General features: G+C 36.1%; 2 protein-coding genes across 3 annotated transcripts; both read right to left on the bottom strand.

The window, feature by feature from the left end:
* Positions 1–7706: 7706 nt before the first annotated feature.
* zgc:162780 (uncharacterized protein LOC555377 homolog) lies at positions 7707–15437 on the bottom strand. Its single transcript, XM_067443888.1, has 6 exons — positions 15178–15437; positions 14933–15093; positions 14016–14229; positions 9325–9428; positions 8661–8798; positions 7707–8563 (listed from the first exon to the last, which is right to left on the bottom strand). Exons 1-6 carry the CDS (start codon positions 15286–15288, stop codon positions 8467–8469), a joined length of 825 nt encoding a protein of 274 aa, XP_067299989.1. The 5' UTR covers positions 15289–15437; the 3' UTR covers positions 7707–8466.
* zgc:162396 (uncharacterized protein LOC555292 homolog) lies at positions 15178–21543 on the bottom strand. 2 transcript variants are annotated; one of them, XM_067443889.1, is made up of 7 exons: positions 21350–21543; positions 19741–19898; positions 19460–19620; positions 19028–19241; positions 18720–18820; positions 17289–17426; positions 15178–17101 (listed from the first exon to the last, which is right to left on the bottom strand). In XM_067443889.1, exons 2-7 carry the CDS (start codon positions 19849–19851, stop codon positions 17011–17013), a joined length of 816 nt encoding a protein of 271 aa, XP_067299990.1. In that variant the 5' UTR covers positions 19852–19898; positions 21350–21543; the 3' UTR covers positions 15178–17010. The 2 variants fall into 2 exon arrangements, with proteins under 2 accessions (XP_067299990.1, XP_067299991.1); XM_067443890.1 differs by having other exon boundaries at positions 21382–21543.
* Between the last annotated feature and the right edge of the window lie 38 nt (positions 21544–21581).

The raw sequence follows: 21581 nt of genomic DNA, 5'->3' as shown, positions 1-21581 counted from the left end.
TCAAAACAAATTGTTTGAAATCGTCAGAAATGTTTTTTTGTTTGTTTTATTGTGAGGATTTAACATTAATTTGAATAGTAACCTAGTGCAACCTATAATTTGGTGATACACAGTAGTGTTGACAATGACTGAAAAGAATCTCCTGTTGCCTAATAATATGCATTTAAGCTGTTTTAGTTATTCTGTCATCCTTAATTTCTTGTAAATTTGTAAATAACCCCATCGGTATGGCTCCTTATGTAACCAAACTACAAATGTTTTCCATTTTTGTCTCACATTATACTGTATGTGTATATCATATTATTATCATTAAAGTCACAAAATGTAAATGCACAATTAAGCTACATACATGAAAAAAAAACATAATTTTTCTTGTATTCAATATAATAAACATTGCAATATTATAGAATACACAAGTGCTTAAACCTCTGATTTGTTCTGATGACACACTTCTTGATCATAGGTAAGCAGCTACTTCAAGAATGTATTTATTTATTTTTATTGAGATGACAGGAAATTACACGTATGTCTTAACTAGTAATGTATCTGCTTTGTTTTTGTAATATTTCCACATAATATTAATTATCATGTAAAGTCAGATTGTCTGTTTCAGATTGGATGTGAGAGTTCTGGCTGTAGGTGATCTGGACATACATGGAGGCTATACTCATTTACCAAAGAGTGACAAAGCCCTGTTTTAATAAAATCTCAGAGACACATTATTCTACATTCCTTCTTTCCACATGCTTTAAAACTTTCCTTGTCTTTTCAATGTGAGTTACATTAATGGACCCGCCTCCTTACTAAATTGTTATTAGTAACATTGCAAACAGGCAAATGTGCTGTTAAACTGAAATATGAACTTAACATGTCAGGAGACTTCGAGTAAATATTTTAGGTCAACCAAGTTAGGCTGGCAAAATAGTTCGGCAATCCCTGCCGTACAAGATTATGGTGCAACATGCCTTTGTTTATCATTGTATGATGTATAGAAAAACACCCCTGAATAAGATGGCACCATAGACCGTGAAAGGTTGGCACCATATTCTCTTACATTCACGTTATAGTGTACTGTCATTGGATAGCAGGTCTAGGCATTACTTTTCTAGGTAAGAATTATAAACGGCAAGCACGCACATCCTGCCATCCATTCTTTCCATTCACTCGTCTATTTGTGCATCATCCCAACTTAAGTCATACGACAGCTACGAACTCTATCGCAATTTTTCACTTGTAGTTCTTACTTTTCCCAAAATAACATTATGATAACTATTGTCAAATAGCCCATGTGTGCAAAACTAATACTTTTTTCATTTGACTGAACTAAGGCCAAGATGAAAAAAACGCTAGCAGCTCAAACAACACTCGAACAGTTAAAGCACATTTGATTGATTGAAGAGGATTGTGGCAAACCTTTGAAATGTACACATATGTCACTCAGGTTTCTTTGTTTTTAAATGTGTGTGTTGAGCCTGTGTTTAATCACTGTACCGTGGAATTGCTATTTTCGTCGTCCCAGGCAGCTGTACAGATGGGCAACGTTGGGTAGTATGTTTCCCTCACAGGTAGGCCTACTGCTGCTGCTCTATGATCAAATCAACACTGCCCCCTGGTGGAGGCTCTTTCAAATAAACCTAACATGCACTGGACGATTTTTGTCTTGGTTTAGTAATTTATTAAATAAATAAAACCTTAAATATACAATTCATAATGCCATTGTCAAATATGACCATGATGTGACTTCCTATCCTGGTTAAGACATTAAAAGATACACACTCCATCAATTAGTGATAAAAATAACTGTTGATAAACATATAACATGCTAGAAACATAGGCCTAATAATCACGGCCAGGGGTATCGCTAGACCCCTTTTACTGTTGGGTAACTAGCTACGATATGAAATTATTGCATTGGTAGAGTAAAAATGACACCACTCCAATGAAGAGTTGCAGTAGTCCAGCCTGGTGGAGACAAAGGCATGGACAAGTGTCTCTGCATCTGGAATAGTTAAAAGGGTCGGAGTTTGAAGATGTTTCGAAGGTGGTTGAAGGAGGTTTTGAAGATGTGTTTAATATGGCCATTGAAGGTCAGCTGGGGGTCAAACTGAACCCCTAGGTTAGTGACTGAGGAGGAGAAAGTGATGACCTGGCCGTCAAAGATGAGCTGGGATAAGTGGTAGGAGTGGATCTGATGAGGGGTGCCAATCAGTAGGGCCTCAGTTTTACAGGAGTTCAGCTGGAGAAAGTTACTTTGCTAAGTTAATAGGCTATTTTCTACAGTGGTTTTGAGGCTCTCTCCTGAACGCTGTGTCTTGATGGATGTGCCGCCCTGTAGACTTCGAAGTAAACGCCCACGGCTAAGATTGGATAAGATTTGCATATTTAATGAGCTTCTGCACCCCTGTCAGTTGTTCACATTAGGGAGGGATTGTTTTGAAAGGTTTTTTTTTTTTTTTTTTTTTTTTTTTTTTTTTTTTTTTTTTTAAAGACTATGGAATGGTCAAACAGCAGGGCAGGAACATGCTGGCCAAGTGAGTTAATTTTTATTTTTATTTTATTTGATAAAACAATTAATAATAAGTTCTGTCATATTATTATTCAATTACTTTTACAGTTTTTTTTGCCATGGTATCGATTCAGTACACTGAAGAAAAAAAACAGTGCTATATAGTACTTAAAGTGGTTTTTTAGCTTGTAATCATAGGGGTACTACTTTAAGTGCTCAATAGCACCAAATCTTGGTGATTCAGTGGTTCTTCAGTGGTTCTTCACCAGTTGTTTGTGATGACTGCGGGCTATATAGCACCGTTACCATATACAGAACCTGTTAAGCCCCTGTAGAGTTCTTCAGCGGTTCTTTAGTGGTGGTTTGGGGTGGGAAAGGTGCTATATAGCACCACTACCGTACAAAGAACTTTTCAAGACCCTTTAAATATTCTTTACATGCCAAATAACTACTGTTGGTGCCGTTTAGCACCTTTATTGAGGAAGAAATGCGATATGGCACCTCTTATGGGTTTGACCATTTGACAAAGGTGCTGTAGAGCACCTTTAAAGATATGGTGCTTTTTGGCACCAAAAGTGGTTCCCCTATGATTACAAGCATGTGATATGATTACTTTCAGTGCCAAATAGAGCCAATTTTTTTGAGTGTATTGGTACCGAGTAGTGTTGTAGTCAAGACCACCTAAACCGAGACCAAGACAAGACCAAGACTTTGAAGGGTCGAGACCAAGACAAGACCAAGACTTTGAAGGGCCGAGACCGAGTCAAGACCAAGACCAAGACAGGCCGAGACCGAGTCAAGACCAAGACCAGTGCATGTCCCAACACTTATGATAAAATGTGGAATATGCATATGATTGGCACTTCTCTCGTATGTGTGGGTGTGTAAGTGTACCATGAGAGAAGTTTTGATCAAATAATCAAAAGGCATTGCAGCTTCAGAATTAATATTTTTCTTCTATAAGCAAATAACACTTAACTTTTCGTCAATGGGAGGCACTGAAGACGACGTGTCCATATTGTTTACAGTCTATGGTGGACACAAACACCAAAATGACACTAACAGAGCTTTGTGTTTTGTTTTGTGAAAAGTGCTCAATCCCATTTTAAAACTCAAAGTTCCCTAAGAATGCTAATCTGGATGAGGTATTAATCTCAGATACAGTCCATTATGCCTTAAATGAATGTGAATAACAGGAGGTGGAAGATGTATCATACAGATATGCATTAGTATGCTGCTTAAGCAAATTATTTTACGTATGTACATATTTTTCATTTACAAATTGAAAATGTTATTGTGCAGCTTTATTGTGCAACAACAAGGAAAAGAAACCCTGTACTTGCATTTTTTGATTAACTACAGTTTGATTTAACAAATATTTCACATGTGCAGGGTTTTGGGTCAAAAATGGTCTTTGGTGGTGGCTGACACACACACACACACACACACACACACACACACACACACACACACACACACACACACACACACACACACACACACCATTTTTTTTTAAAAAAATGCAATGAAACAATCATTTTTTATTATCTTATGTTATATCTCATATTATGTATGATCTCTTATCTTGATGTTTCTTTTGTTCCAACAGGTTGAATTGTTTTGGTATATAATCATATCAATATTAGAAATAGCATTAACAGTTAACAAATAGCCACATTTTCTGCCATATACAATTTAATAAAATGATCCGCTAGCTAACAAACAGTTTTGTTCTGTTTTCACCTCACTCCAGTCTAAACTAAATGATTTTAGACTATTTATTTTACTACACATTCAACATACATAAGCTGAAATACTGTGGATAGTTAAAACTAATAAATCTTACTCTCCACTCTTGCTAAATTGGGTAAGCGCACTTGTGTTCTCATTTCTGAGGTGTTCTGAGTAAATGATTAAACTGATTCGTTCAGTTCAGTGTTGAACAGATCAGTTCTTATTACCGTCGTTAAAATGATTCGGTTCAAATGAGTCATTTGGTCGTGAATCGGACATTAGCAGACCCGTTGTGTGTGAATCACGGCTGTCAGAACATCGCGGAAGGTTTGTCACACAGAAAACACTTCATAACTGGATAGAAATTGTTTCCTATTTATTTAATGTATGATTTATGTCAGCTGTTTAGCTGGTCAAACGTTTTTTGAGCGCAATTCACACCGAGCGGTACTTCAAAACAGTTGTCCGAACGCGCAACGTTCAACATGTATTCGGTTTTCTGAACTTTTGATTTAGCTTAATATGTGAAGTATCAGAGAGAGCTCATGTGCTTATTTTGAAGACAGAGAGAGTGCGCGCAGGGTGGAGTTCTCTGCTCTTTATATGCCTTCAGCTGTGGTCTTGACCGGTCTTGAGACAAAATCCCGAGTCATCTTCGCCCGAGACCGAGACGAGACCGAGTAAAAATGCGGTCGATACCGAGACGAGACCAAGACCTTTAAAAAGTGGTCTCGAGACCGGTCTCGAGACCAAGACCGATCTCGAGTACTACAACACTAGTACCGAGGTCAAGAAGGGTTTTCAGATGACTGGACTACTACAGCCAAAGTGATCAGGGAGACGGGTAGAAAGGTGCTAGGTGTGTCATCTGGAAGGAGGAAAGAAGACAAGGAGACTTGGTGGTAGAATGAGGAAGTCCAGGAGTGTATTCAGAGGAAGAGGTTAGCTAGGAAGAAGTGGGACAGTGAGAGGACGGAGGAAAGTAGACGGGAATATAGGGAAGGGAATAGGATGTGCAGCAGGTTAGAGTGATTAAAAATAGAGATGGAAATGTTTTGACAGGTGACAGGAGGGTGAGGGAAAGATGGAAGGAGTACTTTGAGGAACTGATGAATGAGGAAAATGACAGGGAGAGAAGAGTTTTAGAGGCAAATATTGTTGAGCAGGAAGTATTAGCAAGTGTAAAGTTAGGAGAGCTTTGAAGAGGATGAAGAGAGGAAAGGCAGTTGGTCCTGATGACATACCAGTGGACGAAGTGTCTAGGATAAATGGCAGTAAAGTTTTTAACTAGGTTGTTCAACAAGGTTATAAAGAGTGAGAAGATGCCTGAGGAATGGAGGAGAAGTGTTTTAGTGCCGATTTTTAAGAACAAGGAAGATGTGCAGAGTTGTGGAAACTACAGAGGTATTAAGCTGATGAGCCTAAAAAAGAGTAAGGAAAGAGTAGTGGAAGCAAGGCTAAGGGGAGAAGTGGACATTTGTGAGCAGCAGTATGGTTTCATGCCAAGAAAGAGCACTACAGATGCATTATTTGCTTTGAGAATGTTAATGGAGAAGTACAGAGAGGGTCAGAAAGAGCTGCATTGGGTCTTTGTAGTATTTGAGAACGCATATGACAGAGTGCTAAAAGAGGAGCTGTGGTATTGCATGAGGAGGTCTGGAGTGGCAGAGAAGTATGTAAGAGTGCGGTGGTGATGGACAGGGTGACAGATGAGGTCAGACAGGAATCTCCATGAACTATGATGTTTGTGGATGACATTGTGATATGTAGTGAGAGCAGGGAGCAGGTGGAGGAAAGTCTAGAGAGGTGGAGGTTTGCTCTGGAGAGAAGAGGAATGAAGGTTAGCCGCAGCAAGACAGAATACATGTGTGTGAATGAGAGGGAACCAAGTGGAACAGTAAGGTTACAGGAAGAAGAGGTAAAGAAGGTGCAGGATTTTAAGTGCTTAGGATCAACAGTCAGGAGCAATGGGGAGTGTGGAAAAGAGGTGAAGAAGCGTGGGCAGGCAGGTTGGAATGGGTGGAGAAAAGTGTCAGGTCTGTTGTGTGATAAAAGTGTACCAGAGAGAATGAAAGGAAAGGTGTACAGGACAATAGTGAGGCCAGTGTTGTTGTATGGTTTGGAGACAGTTGCACTGAGGAAAAGACAGGAGGAAGAGCTAGAGGTAGAAGAGCTGAAGATGTTGAGGTTGTCTTTGGGAGTGAAAAGGATGTATAGGATCATAAATGAGTACATCAGAGGGACAGCACATGTGAGATGTTTTGGAGACAAAGTTAGAGAGGCCAGGTTTGGGAGTCACTCGCGGGGAGGAAAGAGGCTGGGGGATGAGGAATGGAGAGAGGGGACCATGTCTATCTTAGGGATGTCTGTTGGTTATGCTCACTGGCAATTGTGTCGTTCCCAGAACTCTAAAATAAAATTAAATAGTGTATATCTACAATAACGTTACTGACTATTCTAAAGTTATTATTATTATTATTACTAATAATATTACTGTTATTATATATTACTAGTACTACCACTACTGCTATTATTATAATCATGAATACTACTATACTTATACTTGTCATTACTACCTCTATCACAACAACTACTATTACTACAACTATTATTATTATTACTAATACTATTATCGTTATTATAATTCACAGATGATACAGCTACTATTACGATTGTTAACATGAATACTATTGCTATTACTACCACTTCTGCTACTAGTATTTTTGTTGTTATATTTATTATTATTATGATTACTACTGCTACTAAAACTCTATTACTATTTTCTTTTTTCTCCTTTTTTCCCTCTCTCTCTCTTTCTCCTCTTCTGTAAGTGTATGTATATCATTGATCCCCTACCTTGTAAAAGTTATTATTTTGTAAATTTGCAATTTTGCTCAATAAAAAAAAAAAAAAAGAGAGAGAGGCCAGGTTGAGATGGTTTGGACATGTTCAGGGGAGGGAGAGTGAATACATCGGTAAAAGGATGCTGAGGTTAGAGCTGCCAAGCAGGAGGTCAAGAGGAAGACCAAAGAGGAGGTTTATGGATGTGGTGAAGAAGGACATGAAGGTAGTCGGACTGAGAGAAGAGGATACAGAGGATAGGACTAGATGGAGGCAGATGATTCACTGTGGCGACCCATGAAGGGAACAGCCAAAAGAAAAAGAAGAAGATCGGTACCGAGGTACTGAAGTCATAATTTTGGTATCATGACAACACTATTCCATATAAAAATTATTTGCTGATTATCTCTTTTTTGTTATGTTGGTTTACAAATTTTTACCTTTTTATATTTGTACACTTTTAGTTTTATATTGTGTCAAGGGCTTGTTTTCAAATTATACTTTTTTATAGTACACTACTGAATGCCAAAGTTGCAAGTAAATGTTTTTAAGGACCAAATATATATATATATATATATATATATATATATATATATATATATATATATATATAGTGATAAATTAGTCGATAGATTAATCAATCAATTAGTCAATAGATTAAGCGATATACAAATAGTTGTTAGTGGCAGCCCTAATCCAAACAGCAACTTTTTTACAGTGCATGTGTATTGAAAGTGTAAAGAAACTACTGGTAACAGTTTGCTTATAGCCTTTATATAATGCATTTTAAAAGGTTTTTTTTTTTTTATGCAATAAATATGCCTTGTAATGCATCACATAATGCATTATATGATCTCATGAACAATTGTAACCACAGTTACAACACATTATTAGCCTGACGTGGTCATACTCAATTCTAGTCAGAATATGAGTCTGAATCTGCTCCATTGGGCTGTGATTATGGGGCGTGTTTCAACCGAACCAGGAAAGACATCAATTGGATAGACCTACAACCAATCAGAGCAACAAAGCGACACATAACGTTAGTTGTCCAATGTCAACAGAACTCAACTGCACTGTGTTGCCAAGTCTGCGTTTTTTCCCATGCGGGTTGTTTTCCATGTCCGGGGGTTGAAGCGACCTCAATTATGTGATATATAGACCCAGGAATGTGAATTTTAGCAGGCAATCTTGCCAAAATAACACACATTTAACCCCCCGAACGCCATTTTTTTATTAGCAGTTAGCAGTTAAATTAGCAGTTAATTGATCACATCAATTAATTAATTAATGAAGATTAAAATTGAATTAATCATTTAAAAATTAATATAAATGAATAACAAGGTCTAATTCTAATCTTTTAAATTAAGGTTTAAAGAAAACATTCATTCTTTTGCAGGCTTGCAGGCTAGAAAATAGAAGTATTTGACTCCCATGATAACTTCCGTGTCCGAGGATGTCACGTCCATTGCACACAACAGTCTTTACAGGAAAAGAGAAAGAAAGAGTGTGATACATACAGAGGAGTATATTACACAGATATGTCATAACTAGCTGTAGAGAACTCTATAGCTAATACCTTTTTTCAATGTCTTGTGAGAGTCGTCTGGCCTCTTCTGGATCCTTTTTTAATAGTGCCTGGAAACTGGAGAAAGACTCCACCATGCCGATGTAACCAGAGAGAGGTACAGGCTTCTTCACCCAAAAAACCTCTTGCCTCGAGACAAAACAGTCAGTCAGTCAGTCAGTCTCTTTTTCTTTCTTTCTTTCTTTCTTATAGACAGACAGACAGGACAGGACAGGACAGGACAGGACAGGACAGGACAGGACAGGACAGACAGACAGACAGACAGACAGACAGACAGACAGACAGACAGACAGACAGACAGACAGATAGATAGATAGATAGATAGATAGATAGATAGATAGATAGATAGATAGATAGATAGATAGATAGATAGATAGATAGATAGATATTTACTTAATGCTTACTTAAAGCTTAATAACATTTACACGAAAAATCGATTCCTTAGTATTTTTATTATGTGACATCCATTTTATAAAAGCAATAAGGCTGTGTGTCTATCATAACTGTGGCTAGTCACAATATAACACTGCTTCTCTTACATTATAGTTTAATAAAACCTCCTCCAGTCTCTGAACCTAAGACTGATTGCACTTTGAACTTACTTTACTAACTACAAAGTTAATATTTCAACAGCTAGTTTGTAGAACTACATTACCATTCTTTGACTGGGTACTGGAGAGAGTCGTAGGTTTTCTTGTAAAGTTCGAGAGAGCTGAGACACAGATAAGGGTTCCGGAATGGGTGTAGGGCCGCATAAAACTGTAATAATAAGACAGTTATGTATGCATAACTCTACAGTTGTGACCCAAAATTATACCATTTTTGATTACGAGTCAAAAACATATCGCACAACAATATTGTGTAGTAGAGCAATGAAACATTTAGCTTAATGTAACAATGAATTCCAACATGAAGCAGGAGATGCTACAGGGCGGGCTGTGAGTCATGACAATGATTCAAAGCTCTGGAATAAACCAGCAGGCTTTTATCTATGTACACTCTTCGAAGAAAAGACTCTACATAGAACCTTAAAGGTTTCTGTCAATTGTTTCATTTTTAAAATCTTTTAGAGGTTCCCATCATTTTAATAACTTATTATTTTAAATTAATTTTGTTTAAATTCATTTTCAATCTTAATGACATGTTATGAATTAATAATAAAGTACAGTGGGGCAAAAAAGTATTTAGTCAGCCTCCAATTGTGCAAGTTCTCCCACTTAAAAAGATGAGAGAGGCTTGTAATTTTCATCATATGTACACTTCAACTATGAGACAGAATGAGAAAAAACAAACAGAAAATCACATTGTCTAATTTTTAAAGAATTTATTTGCAAATTATTGTTGAAAATAAATATTTGGTCACCTACAAAAAATGCAAGATGTATACAGACTTGTAACTTCTTTAAGAGGCTCCTCTGTCCTCCACTTGTTACTTGTATGGCATCTGTTTGAACTCATTATCAGTATAAAAGACACCCGTCAACAACCTCAAACAGTCAGACTCCAAACTCCACTATGGCCAAGACCAAAGAGCTGTCAAAGGACACAAGAAACTAAATTGTACCAGGTTGGGAAGACTGAATCTGCAATAGTTAAGCAGCTTGTTGTGAAGAAATCAACTGTGGGAGCAATTATTAGAAAATGGAAGACATACAAGACCAATGATAATCTCCCTCGATCTAGGGCTCCACGCAAGATCTCACCCCCTAAGGTCAAAATGATCACAAGAACGGTGAGCAAAAATCCAAGAACCACACGGTGGGACCTAGAGAATGACCTGAAAAGAGCTAGGACCAAATTAACAAAAGGCTATTAGGGCTGGGCGATCATATCTCTGTATTTTTTGGTTGAATGGCGATACGCAGTATATGTCCCTGTATTTTCTACGTTTTTCTATTCGGATTAAAACAAATCTGTAAAAAATAATCTTTAATAATAATTGTATTTCACATCCTGCCCAAATGTGCTAAAAACAATGTTGATATTGAAGACTATAAACAAATACAGTGAATTTAATGTAGGCAATATATTACGCGCAAGTTGGGGGTTTACAATCTAAAAACAAAAATAATCATTTTGTTTTTAAATTCACTAAAATAAAAATGAAAATAAAAACAAGCATATTAGCGTATAGTTACAGTGAGGAAAATAAGTATTTGAACACCCTGTTATTTCGCAAGTTCTCCTACTTGGAAATCATGGAGGGGTGTAAAATTGTCATTGTAGGTTCATGTCCACTGTGAGAGACATAATCTAAAAAAAAAATCCAGAAATCACAATATATGATTTTTTTGCTTTTACTTCTAAAGACTATTTAACACTGAAAACTGAAACATTTTAAATATCCACAATAAATGAAATAAAAGCAATGGACTCTCAGTCTGTTGAGAAGTGTCTTTTATAGTAATGCTGTATTTTAGTTTTTTTTAAATATATATATATTTTTTTATTATTGTTATATTTTAAAATTCTGTTTTTAATGTATGTTCCATGTTATGTCTGTGTCTCTGAATGGACCATGAGTCTGAAAATAAAAGTTGATGATGATAATGTTAACAAAAATGCACTTGAATAAATACCAAAAACAATAAATAAAATAGATGAAAATTGCAACGGATGATTGTGTTTTAGGTGCAGATTAGGGGCGGCACGGTTCATAAACTCCCATGGTTGGGCTGGGCTCTTATCACAGTATTAGGGTCACAGTTTTCGGTTCTGTACGGTTCTTGTTGTTGTTTTTTCTTTTAATCGTTAACACTCCAGAAATTTACTTCAGCATGTGATATATAGCTTAATTATCCACAATTTAGTATACCGAATTTAAACAAAACAAAACATCTCTTGACTTGACCATCTCTTATGAAAGCTAGGTGAGATTTTGATACAGCAAGAGAGAAGACATTGATGACATGTTTTTCATTTATTTGGAAAAAAGGAGAATGTGTATTGCTACCTCTACAGTAACTTATGTGCCTTTTTAGCACACAAAGATTGAACTGAAGAGTTAACTTGCATTTATCAAACTGCCAACTTCAGTGTAGGTTTCAGCCTTGTTTATACGCAACACGTCCGCACGAGCGTGAGGGTGTGCACGGCAAAAATAACGACAACGTGGAGTTAATTTTTTTTACTTCGCGCTCCGCAACCGAAGTGCCAAACCGAAGTGCCATGAGTTCCAGGCAAATCTGGCCTAGCATGACTCTCATCACGCCTCAGTCTGTGCATTGAGTTTTAAACACCTCTGCACTCATTAAACAATTCATTGAAATCATTGAGGCCGGAAAAATTATCAAGCTCATTATTTTTATTGTACGATTAATTAATTTATTGACTATAGCTACAGGCCTACTTGAACAAACTCGATATAACGCCCAGCCCTAAAGGCTACCATCAGTAACACACTAATCTGCCAGGGGCTCAAATCCTGCAGTACCAGACGTGTCCCCCTGCTTAAGACAGTACATGTCCGGGCCCATCTGAAGTTTGTTAGAGAGCATTTGGATGATCCAGAAGAGGATTGGGAGAATGTCATATGGTCAGATGAAACCAAAATAGAACTTTTTGGTAAAAACTCAACTAAACAGAATAATTTCACGGTCTTGGAGTGGCCTAGCCAGTCTCCAGATTCTCAACCCCATAAAAAAAACCTTTGGAGGGAGTTGAAAATCGGTTTTGCCCAGTGACAGTCCCAAATCCTCACTGCTCTAGAGGAGATCTGCATGGAGGAATGAGCCAAACTACCAGCAACAGGGTGTAAAAACCTTGTGGAGACTTACAAAAAACGTTTGACCTCTGTCATTTCCAACTAAGGGTATATAACAAAGTTGAGTTTATTGAGATAAACTTTTGTTATTGACCAAATGTTTATTTTCCACAATAATTTGCAAATAAATTCTTTAAAAATCAGACAATGTGATTTTCTGCATTTTTTTTCTCATTCTGTCTCTCATAGTTGAAGTGTACCTATGATGAAAATGACAGGCCTCTCTCATCTTTAAGGCCCCGTCCACACGGAGACGCATTTAGCTGTATACGTATAAATTTTGTACCGTATCAGCGTTTCACCCACACGGATCCGGCGTTTTAGAAGCATGAATCCGATATTTTTCGAAACCGGGTCCCAAAGTGGGTAAATCTGAAAATGATCATCTTCCGTTTTCGTGTGTACAGCGAATCCGTATATTTTCTGAAACGGTGATGTCATCACACTACGTCCAGCACGGTGAAAGAGGTAAGGGATACAACTACAGGCACTGGGCATGCGCACATCAACATCGCATCATTTAATTAACGTATCGGCATTATTGTAAGGGTATGTTTTGGGTTGGGGTAGGTGTAGGCATTAATAAAACACATCTGTTAAGTAGCAAATGTATTTATTGTTATTTTATTGTGATATTTTGCCTCACCTCCAACCACTGCTATACCTTTGCTAGCCACAACTCTTCTTCGCCGTTTTTAGTGTATTTCTGTGGCAGAATTACAGCGCCACACACTGGCCTGGCATGCAAACTACATCGTTTTTAGTCAGTTATCTCGTGTGGATGAAGATATTTCTTGAAACGAGGGGGAAAAAAAGGATTGGGAAAGCGCTGGCTTCGTGTGGACGGGGCCTAAGTGGAAGAACTTGCACAATTGGTGGCTGACTAAATACTTTTTTGCCTCACTATATTTCGTAATCACTTAAGAAATTTCTCATTATAGAACATTTTGGACCTATAGTCTTTCAAACTGAGTCAAGAATCCTATATAGAACTCCACTGCATGAACTTTCTTTTCTATGTAGAATGTACAGAGTAATTCTGAGTTTTGAACCATATTGAAAGTGTTTTACTATTTGGACTTTTCAGTGAAAATACTAGACTTATTTTAATTATATGAACTACTAGTTTAATCAGTCTAGTACCGTAAAATTGTGTGGGCAATGTATGTTAAATACATGATTTATTATTATGACTTAAAGGGATAGTTCACTTTGAAATGTGTTAACCAAACAGTTAACTGGAACCATTGACTTCCATAGCAGGAAAAAAAAAAACTATGGCAGTCTATGGTTCCAGTTAACTGTTTGGTTACTGACATTCTTCAAATTATCTTCCCCTGTGTTCAGCTGAAGAAAGAAATTCATACAGGTTTGAAACAACTTGAGGGTGAGTAAACGATGACAGAATTTTCATTTTAAAGTGAACTATCCCTTGAACTGACGATCAGATGTTTGTTTTTTATTGGCCATATGAACTATATATATTTTCAAAGAGCTTCTAAAATGTTATCATAGTATATTTTAAAATTGAATGTTTAGACATTTGACAAGCATTTATAAGGCTTGAATCTTATGTTTCCTACCTCTCTACAGATGTGGTTTAAAGTCTCTGAGCAGTCTCCATAGCTGAGCTCCATGTCCATGGTGTAGTTGAGAATTGCGAGGCAGCCATGAGGCTTAAGGACTCTGTGAGCCTCCTGAAGAAAACGTGAATGGTCAAACCAATGGAACGCAGACATGGCCGTCACAAGATCTACTGATCCATCTTCAAAAGGCAGTTCTTCAGCTGGACTCTCCCTTTGTGTTTCAAATAATTGAAAAGTTACATGTATACTATGTGTGAAAGTCATGAAGAAAACAAAATCAAGGGCACAATCATGATTTATTTATTATTTTCACCCCTAAATAATAAAAAAAGACAGTTTTTTTTTTTTTGCCATTAAAGATACTTGTAATGTGAATCATCTTATCTGGAAAATATGTATAAATGTTTTATAATTTAAAGATTTTTTTTCCAGAAAGCTCTGCAAAATGAATATATTTATATATCAATTTTGTAAAATATGAAACTTTTGAAGTAATACATAAATGTCCATCCTTCGCGAATTGGTTTATTAAAAATGCATACATTTTATTTGTATTTGTCACTTTGGATAAAATCATCTGCTAAAGGAATACATTTATGTAATGTAATTTAAATGAAGAAAGCTAGTTTGATAACATTGTGCTTGATTATGCCACAGTGGCCCATAATAAATAGACTATAATTCACAGCAAAATTTCTGAGATTTAATTGCACAAATATTCAGATTAACACTCACTCTTGTAGTAAACTAAAAGTTACTAAAGTGTCTGCGTTAATTTTAATGCAAAGTGTTGTATCATATATTTGTATCATGTACTGATTTTAAAATGATGTAAAGGTAAACTGTGACAACTGGTTTATTTACACAAAAAGCTATCATGCACGCAGCAACACTCAGTTCAGAATTGCCTATACCTGTAGGAGACATTTGGAATGTTGAGATATGTCCTCGCTATCTCCAGTTGAGCTGGACTGATGTCTGTTCCCACCACACGAGTAAAATGTGGTGCTAAGAGCAGTGTTCCCTGCCCTGACCCACAACCAACATCTACTGCTAGGTCATTGGATGATTTTTTCTGAGAAAAAAATGTTCAAATGTAAATGAAACAGCATAGATGGCATACCAATGAATGAACAAACAGTCATGACAGAAGTCTTACATTACTCCTGTGGAATTGTAGAACCTTGCTGATGAGCTCTTCAGAAGGAGAAACTCGGTACTTCCAGTATGAGATTGCATGTTCTTTACCCTCAAACAAACGCACAGCCATTTTTGGGCAGCTGTACAGCCTCTCAAATCAGAAAGCGTGAGAGATTTGAACCGTGTTAAGAGATGTTTGGTTTTAGAGCTTTTCGGTTTCAGTGGGCGGAGCTTATAGGAAACAAGGGGTGGGGCCATCTCGGGTTTCAGAATTATTTCTTCACATGCTGACACAATAATATCAACTTTGCCAATAGTGGAAAGCTGTTTAAAACATTCTTTTGGGCTAACCATTATGTGCTCAGTTTGCTAATGAGGACTTTGTGCCTCACACAAAGAGGTTTTTCTCACATTCACTGTGCAGTAGAATAATAAAATTCCCTTCAAGGTTAATAAACATCTTCTATGGAATGAGCAGAAAGGGATCAAAGGTTTCTAGGCCCACCAGATGTCATGCTGGGTGGATGAAGTAAAATATTCACATTGATATAAGAGCAGGGGAAAACCCACGTTTTCACTGCAGTAATTTTAATAGCTACCTCTGGTTTGTTTAAAATCTGTTTAAAAATGTTCAACAATGATAATAATAAATCATCATATCAGAATGTTTCTTAAGGATCGTGACACTGAAGACTGGAGTAATAATGCTCAAAATTCAGCATATGTATATATACCTTCATTGGAGTGGTATTAAACCACATTAAAATAATTGTATTAAACTAATTTAGTAAAAGTATACAATCTATAGATCTAAAAGGGCAACATATCCCCTGAGATACAAACATTTACGAAAAAAATTCTGCATAAAGGAGAATGATTATGATCAATGTTGAAACAGTTGAGTACATTTTTTTTTTAGGATTCTTTGATGAATAAAGTTCAAAAGAACAGGATCTGAAATAAAAAGCTTTTGTAACATTTTACAACCATTTAAATGTTTTGGGTCTGGGTTTTTTTTTTTTGGGGGGGGGGGGGGGAGAACTTACAAAACTTATAAATAAATCAATACATTTATTCAGCAAGGATGATGTTTTATTTTTTAAAGTGACAGTAAAGAAAGATAAATACTGTTCTTTTAAGCTTTCTATTCATCAAATTAAAAAAAAATGTTTTACACAACTGCTTTCAACATTTATAATAATCATAAATGTTTCTTGAGCATCAAATTAGAATGATTTATGAAGGATCATGTGACACTGAAGACTGGAGTAATGATGCTGAAAATACAGTTTTGCATCACAGAAATTAATAAGACTTTCAAATAGAAAATTATTTTACATTTTAATAATATTTCACTTGAGACTTCTAAAAACATTAAAAAGCTTACCGATCAAAAACATCTGAATGGCAGTGTATGAAAAAATAAGAGAGAAAGTAAAACTGATGTTACTTGTAATGTGTTAGGTTCATGGAATAAAGAAAGGCTTAATGTGAAGTGTGGGTGTTATGAAAGATGTATTTACATTTTGGAAAAAACTTAGATGAAGTGACATCCAGGGAATGATTACTGTTCATGTGGAAAAAAAACAAAAAACTTTGATTTTAAACATCATTATATTAATGCATGCATGTTGCAGAGTAAAATCATCATAATACATCATAATACATAGTGCAAACCTAAGTGGTTTATATTTTCAGAATCTTTAATGTGAAATTATACATATAAAACAAAATGTGTTGTTTGTAAGCTCACAAATTTGTTAACTTGATTAACGAAGTACAATTTAAACTTCTGGAGGAGCTACAGTAGCTAAACACCTGGAATGGCAGTACAGGAGTGGTGGGTCATGTGTCACTCAGGTTTACAAGCAAGCACACAGAAGTACTCCATCATGAAGTCCACTTTGGCCTCTGTTGATGACACTTTCATTTCATCTAGAATACTGGAACAAAATAAGTGCAAATATACCATCAATATCAGCTATAAAGGACAAAAAGCATATGAGCATAATTAAATATTTAAAAAAAATAATTAACATTGTTTCCTCAAGGAGAAACTTGCAGTATAATTTTGTGTTGCACACCATAAGTGTTGCATGACGCTAACGTTTTTGAGAAAGAAGTAATTACCGTGATGTTGTTTTCTCCAACAGCGCAGTCGCAGCATTTGGATCGGCTCTAAGATAGGCTTGATACATGGAGAACGTCTGAATGAAACCAATTACATTCTTGATGCTCAGCTGCAGCTTTACTGGAATGATTTCAATCCTTACAAAGACACAACAGAATATTATGGAACAACTGCAACTCATATCATATCAAATACAGCTTTATTTCAAGCTAGAAATATCCTCTGGTAATTTTTTTTTAGTTTTGAATGCTTAGTTTATATGTCTATGTGTTTTTTTTTAATATGCTTTAAAATAAACCATGTGCAAATTCATAAGTCAACACAATTGCTGAGTATTTTCTTAAAAACTCCAGGGAACCAAAGACAGTCTCAAAAACACGATTTGAAATTGCTGGTGTTTCAACGACCTTATAAGTACCTTGACAATTTGCATATTCATGGCTCCACATATACTAAATGAAGCAAGGGCATAGAGTTATACTGACATTCAAATGTTTTTGATCTGTAAGATTTTTAACGTTTTTTAGAAAAAGTCCCTTATATGCTGACCAAGGTTGCGTTTTTTTAATACACAAAAAACATGTCATGTTCCTTCATAAATCTTTCTAATATGATATGATGATTGATGTTCAAGAAACACTTATGATTATTATCAATGTTTATTTCAATAGAATATTTTGTAACGATTAATGTCAAAATGCCTTTACTGTCACTTTTGATCAATTTAGTGCTTTAATGCATCCTTGCCGACTAAATGTATTCATTTCTTTAAGAACACCCCCCCAAAAAAGAAAGAAAAGCATCTTATTGAACTAAACACTTTTGAACGGTAGTACAATGTTGTAAAAGCTTTCTATTTCAGATAAATACTATTCTTTTGAGCTTTCTATTCATCAAAGAATCCTAAAAATGTTTTTCCCAACATTTTTTAAATAGTTTTTAATAGTCATATAAATGTTTCTTGAGCAGCAAATAGGCATATTAGAATGATTTCTGAACAATAATGTGACCATCATTCTAAAGGAAAATATTTATTTTACATTTTAATAACATTTTACAGTATTACTGTTTTTTCTGTGTGCAATTTTTATTTAAATAAGATTTTAATAAAATTAATGTAGCCTTGGTCAGCATAAGAGACTTCTTCTAAAAATCTTACAGATCAAAAACTTTTGAACGGCAGTGAACATTCAAGCTATTTTAAGGCATGAAGACATCTTTCTTAAATATGAGTTTTAAGGGATAAAATATTTGATTACAGGGGGATTTTAAAACAAAATATATACTCAAAATATATGTTATTTAACATAATAATGTATAAACAAAATATGTTTTATTTTAAACACAAATGTAGATATGATAAGCAGCTTTGTGAAGGGGCTCACTGACAGAAGGTTAATTATTCATTGCAGTGCAGTGCTTTGGATTACCTCTCTTTGTCTGGGAAGGGTATGGCTTCAAATAAGGCTTTTAGCTTACTGTTGGCCACAGCTACCCTGGAGCTTGTGTAGGGCAGCAGCGTTTGCTTTACCTTGCAGGATAAATTAATATCAGAGTGCCGTTATCACTATTCTGTGAACACATTGCTACAGTTACATTTCAAATTTGATAAACATACATTCTGTAAGCTTTTGCATTTAAATATTAAACAGTGTCAGTTTATAACATAATTTATTTTTAAACCTGCTCTGTGTACTCATATTCAACTCATTCATACATAGTTATGGTATATGCTTACTTCCTCATATATGTTATTAAGTCGATCCCCACAGGACTCTTGGGGCATTGACTCATTGTCTCCATAGCCAAAGAAAGCAAGGCAGCCACGGGGCTTCAGGACACGTACAGCCTCCTTTATGAAGCGTTCAGTGTCAAACCAATGAGCCGCAGACGCAGCCGTCAGCAGATCCACTGAGCCATCTGGGAATGGCAGCTCCTCTGCTGTGCCTACTCTGTCAATTAATGACAAACATGATGGGGCCAGACAACAGTAATATGTTACCATTGTATTGCACAATGCTGTGTCTCAAAGACCACATTTGGTTCTTTCAAGATTAAACAAAGGGATAAAGGTGCACTGTTACATATCTTTCACAAAATCAATCAAAGTAAAGAGATGGGATAAGAATGGTTTGTTTGTTAAGGAAGAGTAGAAACATGCTTTACTGACCTGTAGCTGAGGTTAGGTAACCCCAGCACTGCTCTTGCTTCCTCCACCTGAGATTCACTGACATCAATGCCCACCACCTGCTGAAAATATGGTGTCAGCGCACGAGAGTTCTGCCCTGTTCCACAGCCTACATCCACAGCCAGCTGATGGGGCTTTCCTTTCTGTGAAGCATGTTTTTGTCATTAAGCTTTAGCACACAATACCGTGGACGAACATATCATATTGTTGCACTCATAACATATATATATATATATATTTAATATTAAAATGACAGAACTAACCTTTTTGTCTAGATACTGGAGAATAAGCTCCTTCACCTCATCAGGTGGATCAAAACGATATTTTTGATATAGGGAGGCATGTTGTTTATCTTCAAACATTCTTTCAGTCATCTTCACTGTGACTTCAGAGCAAATCTTCAGAGGAAGTTTCAACACATCTACAGAGAAGAGTTAATTATTGCTGGACATCCCAAACAAGAGGCGGGACAAACAGTGACCATGATAAAGGTGCAGAGATGACGTCAAAACTCAGAAGACTAATTCGCCACCGGTTCCCTCGAGATTGTCCTACGGGGTTTTTCAATGTATTAGCAGAGTAGAAGATTTATGAGTAAATAAAGCCTGCGGTAAACATAGCTTGACAATACTTTGACATTTTGTACTACAAAGTAAACTGCACAACCCAAATTGTATTATCGTACATATTAGAAACATATGTTTTTATAAATAAACTGAAATAAAAAAATTCAAGCTTTCGTCACCAATCTATGGCTGCATAAACTCTCCTGAATAGGTACTTATTTTGAATAAGTAATCACTTCACGACCACTAAAAAAGTATGTTCTATCTAGTATGCATGGGTGTAGTATGAATGTAATCCAGACATACCACATTCGACATGATATCCTTATTATGTGACCTGCCAGTGTCACCTGTGTTACTTCACTGTCATTCCTAAATCCTCTCCAGTGTCCTCATGGGATAGTGTCTAAAGTGTCTATCGTATGCACACATATGAATTTCGCCGGGAGTAGCCTAGTAGGTCATCCAATCTTTTACGAGTAGCCTACTGTGAATTCAGACATACTATTTTTGTCACATACTGTTTTTCATACTATAGTAGGGAATTATGAAATTTTGGGTGCAGACGATGTATAAGGATGGATCCGTATCATGTTCTGAAAGGTAACCACATTTTTTTTATGTCACTGTTAGTGTTTCGGTCAAGTTCGGATGTAGGAACTGGAAGGTGGTACTGAATAGAATCTACTACCCCTACTACTTCTGCCATATAAGAGCCAATTTTGTGAATACAGTCAACAGATTAATTTACACCAGGGCAGGGGTGTCCAAGTTCCAGGAGATCTGCAAAGTTCAGTTCCAACCCTGATCAAACACAGCTGAATCAGCTAAACTCTTCATGAGCACTTAATTGTGATCAGGGTTGGATCTGAATTCTGCAGGAAGGTAAATCTACAGGACCAGGACAGGGCACCCCTTATTTACACCAGCACTTAAAAGCGATCATAAACCCATTTCACTCATGTGAAAATTTTAAACATTTTGTTTAAAATAATCGATTTCTCATTTACGTCATCACTAAAACGTGATGAAAAAATTTGGTCCAAATGATAAACGGCATATACTATGCTGGGCGGCTAATATTTTTTTGCTGTTAAACCTACATAAATTAAAGAACAGACTATACAGACAATATCTGACATTTTAAACGGTAAAAGGGGACTGTTTAAAAAATGTATAGGCTACTATATTTAACATTTTTAATAACAAATAACATTTCTTAATTAACCTTTCACGTTATAAAGTGCGATATTCACTCGCACACACGTGCGTGTCTTCATGGTAACTTAACGTTAACTTAACTCACAGAGACGGAGATGCGAGCTGTGTGTCACGTACTATCATGCTGTCTTTTTCTGTACGTGGTGATTAAAATATCGCGCTGTAAACTGAAATTCAAAGTTGCAGTCTGTTAATCCTGGTCTGTACTAATTTGGTAAATAAAAAGCACCATGTAAATTGTAATAAGACTTTGCAGTGTAACGAACGGCGCCATTTGATATTTACTTTTTCCAGTGTCTGAGTCAGATTAATTGCGA

The sequence above is a fragment of the Pseudorasbora parva genome, chromosome 5 (genome assembly GCF_024679245.1).
Source record: "Pseudorasbora parva isolate DD20220531a chromosome 5, ASM2467924v1, whole genome shotgun sequence".
In the NCBI taxonomy this organism is placed as follows: Eukaryota; Metazoa; Chordata; class Actinopteri; order Cypriniformes; family Gobionidae; genus Pseudorasbora; species Pseudorasbora parva.
Note: the sequence above shows the minus strand (reverse complement) of the source record. Positions and strands in the feature narration are given on the sequence as shown.

Coding starts and splice junctions, on each gene's coding strand:
- zgc:162780 (XM_067443888.1), bottom strand. CDS start 15,288: ATGGCTGTGCGTTTGTTTGAGGGTAAAGAACATGCAATCTCATACTGG. Junction 15,094..15,177: donor TACAATTCCACAGGAGTAAT/GTAAGACTTCTG, acceptor TTTTTTTCTCAG/AAAAAATCATCCAATGACCT. Junction 14,230..14,932: donor ATTCCAAATGTCTCCTACAG/GTATAGGCAATT, acceptor TGAAACACAAAG/GGAGAGTCCAGCTGAAGAAC.
- zgc:162396 (XM_067443889.1), bottom strand. CDS start 19,851: ATGACTGAAAGAATGTTTGAAGATAAACAACATGCCTCCCTATATCAA. Junction 19,242..19,459: donor TTACCTAACCTCAGCTACAG/GTCAGTAAAGCA, acceptor ATTAATTGACAG/AGTAGGCACAGCAGAGGAGC. Junction 18,821..19,027: donor TTAATAACATATATGAGGAA/GTAAGCATATAC, acceptor TTATCCTGCAAG/GTAAAGCAAACGCTGCTGCC.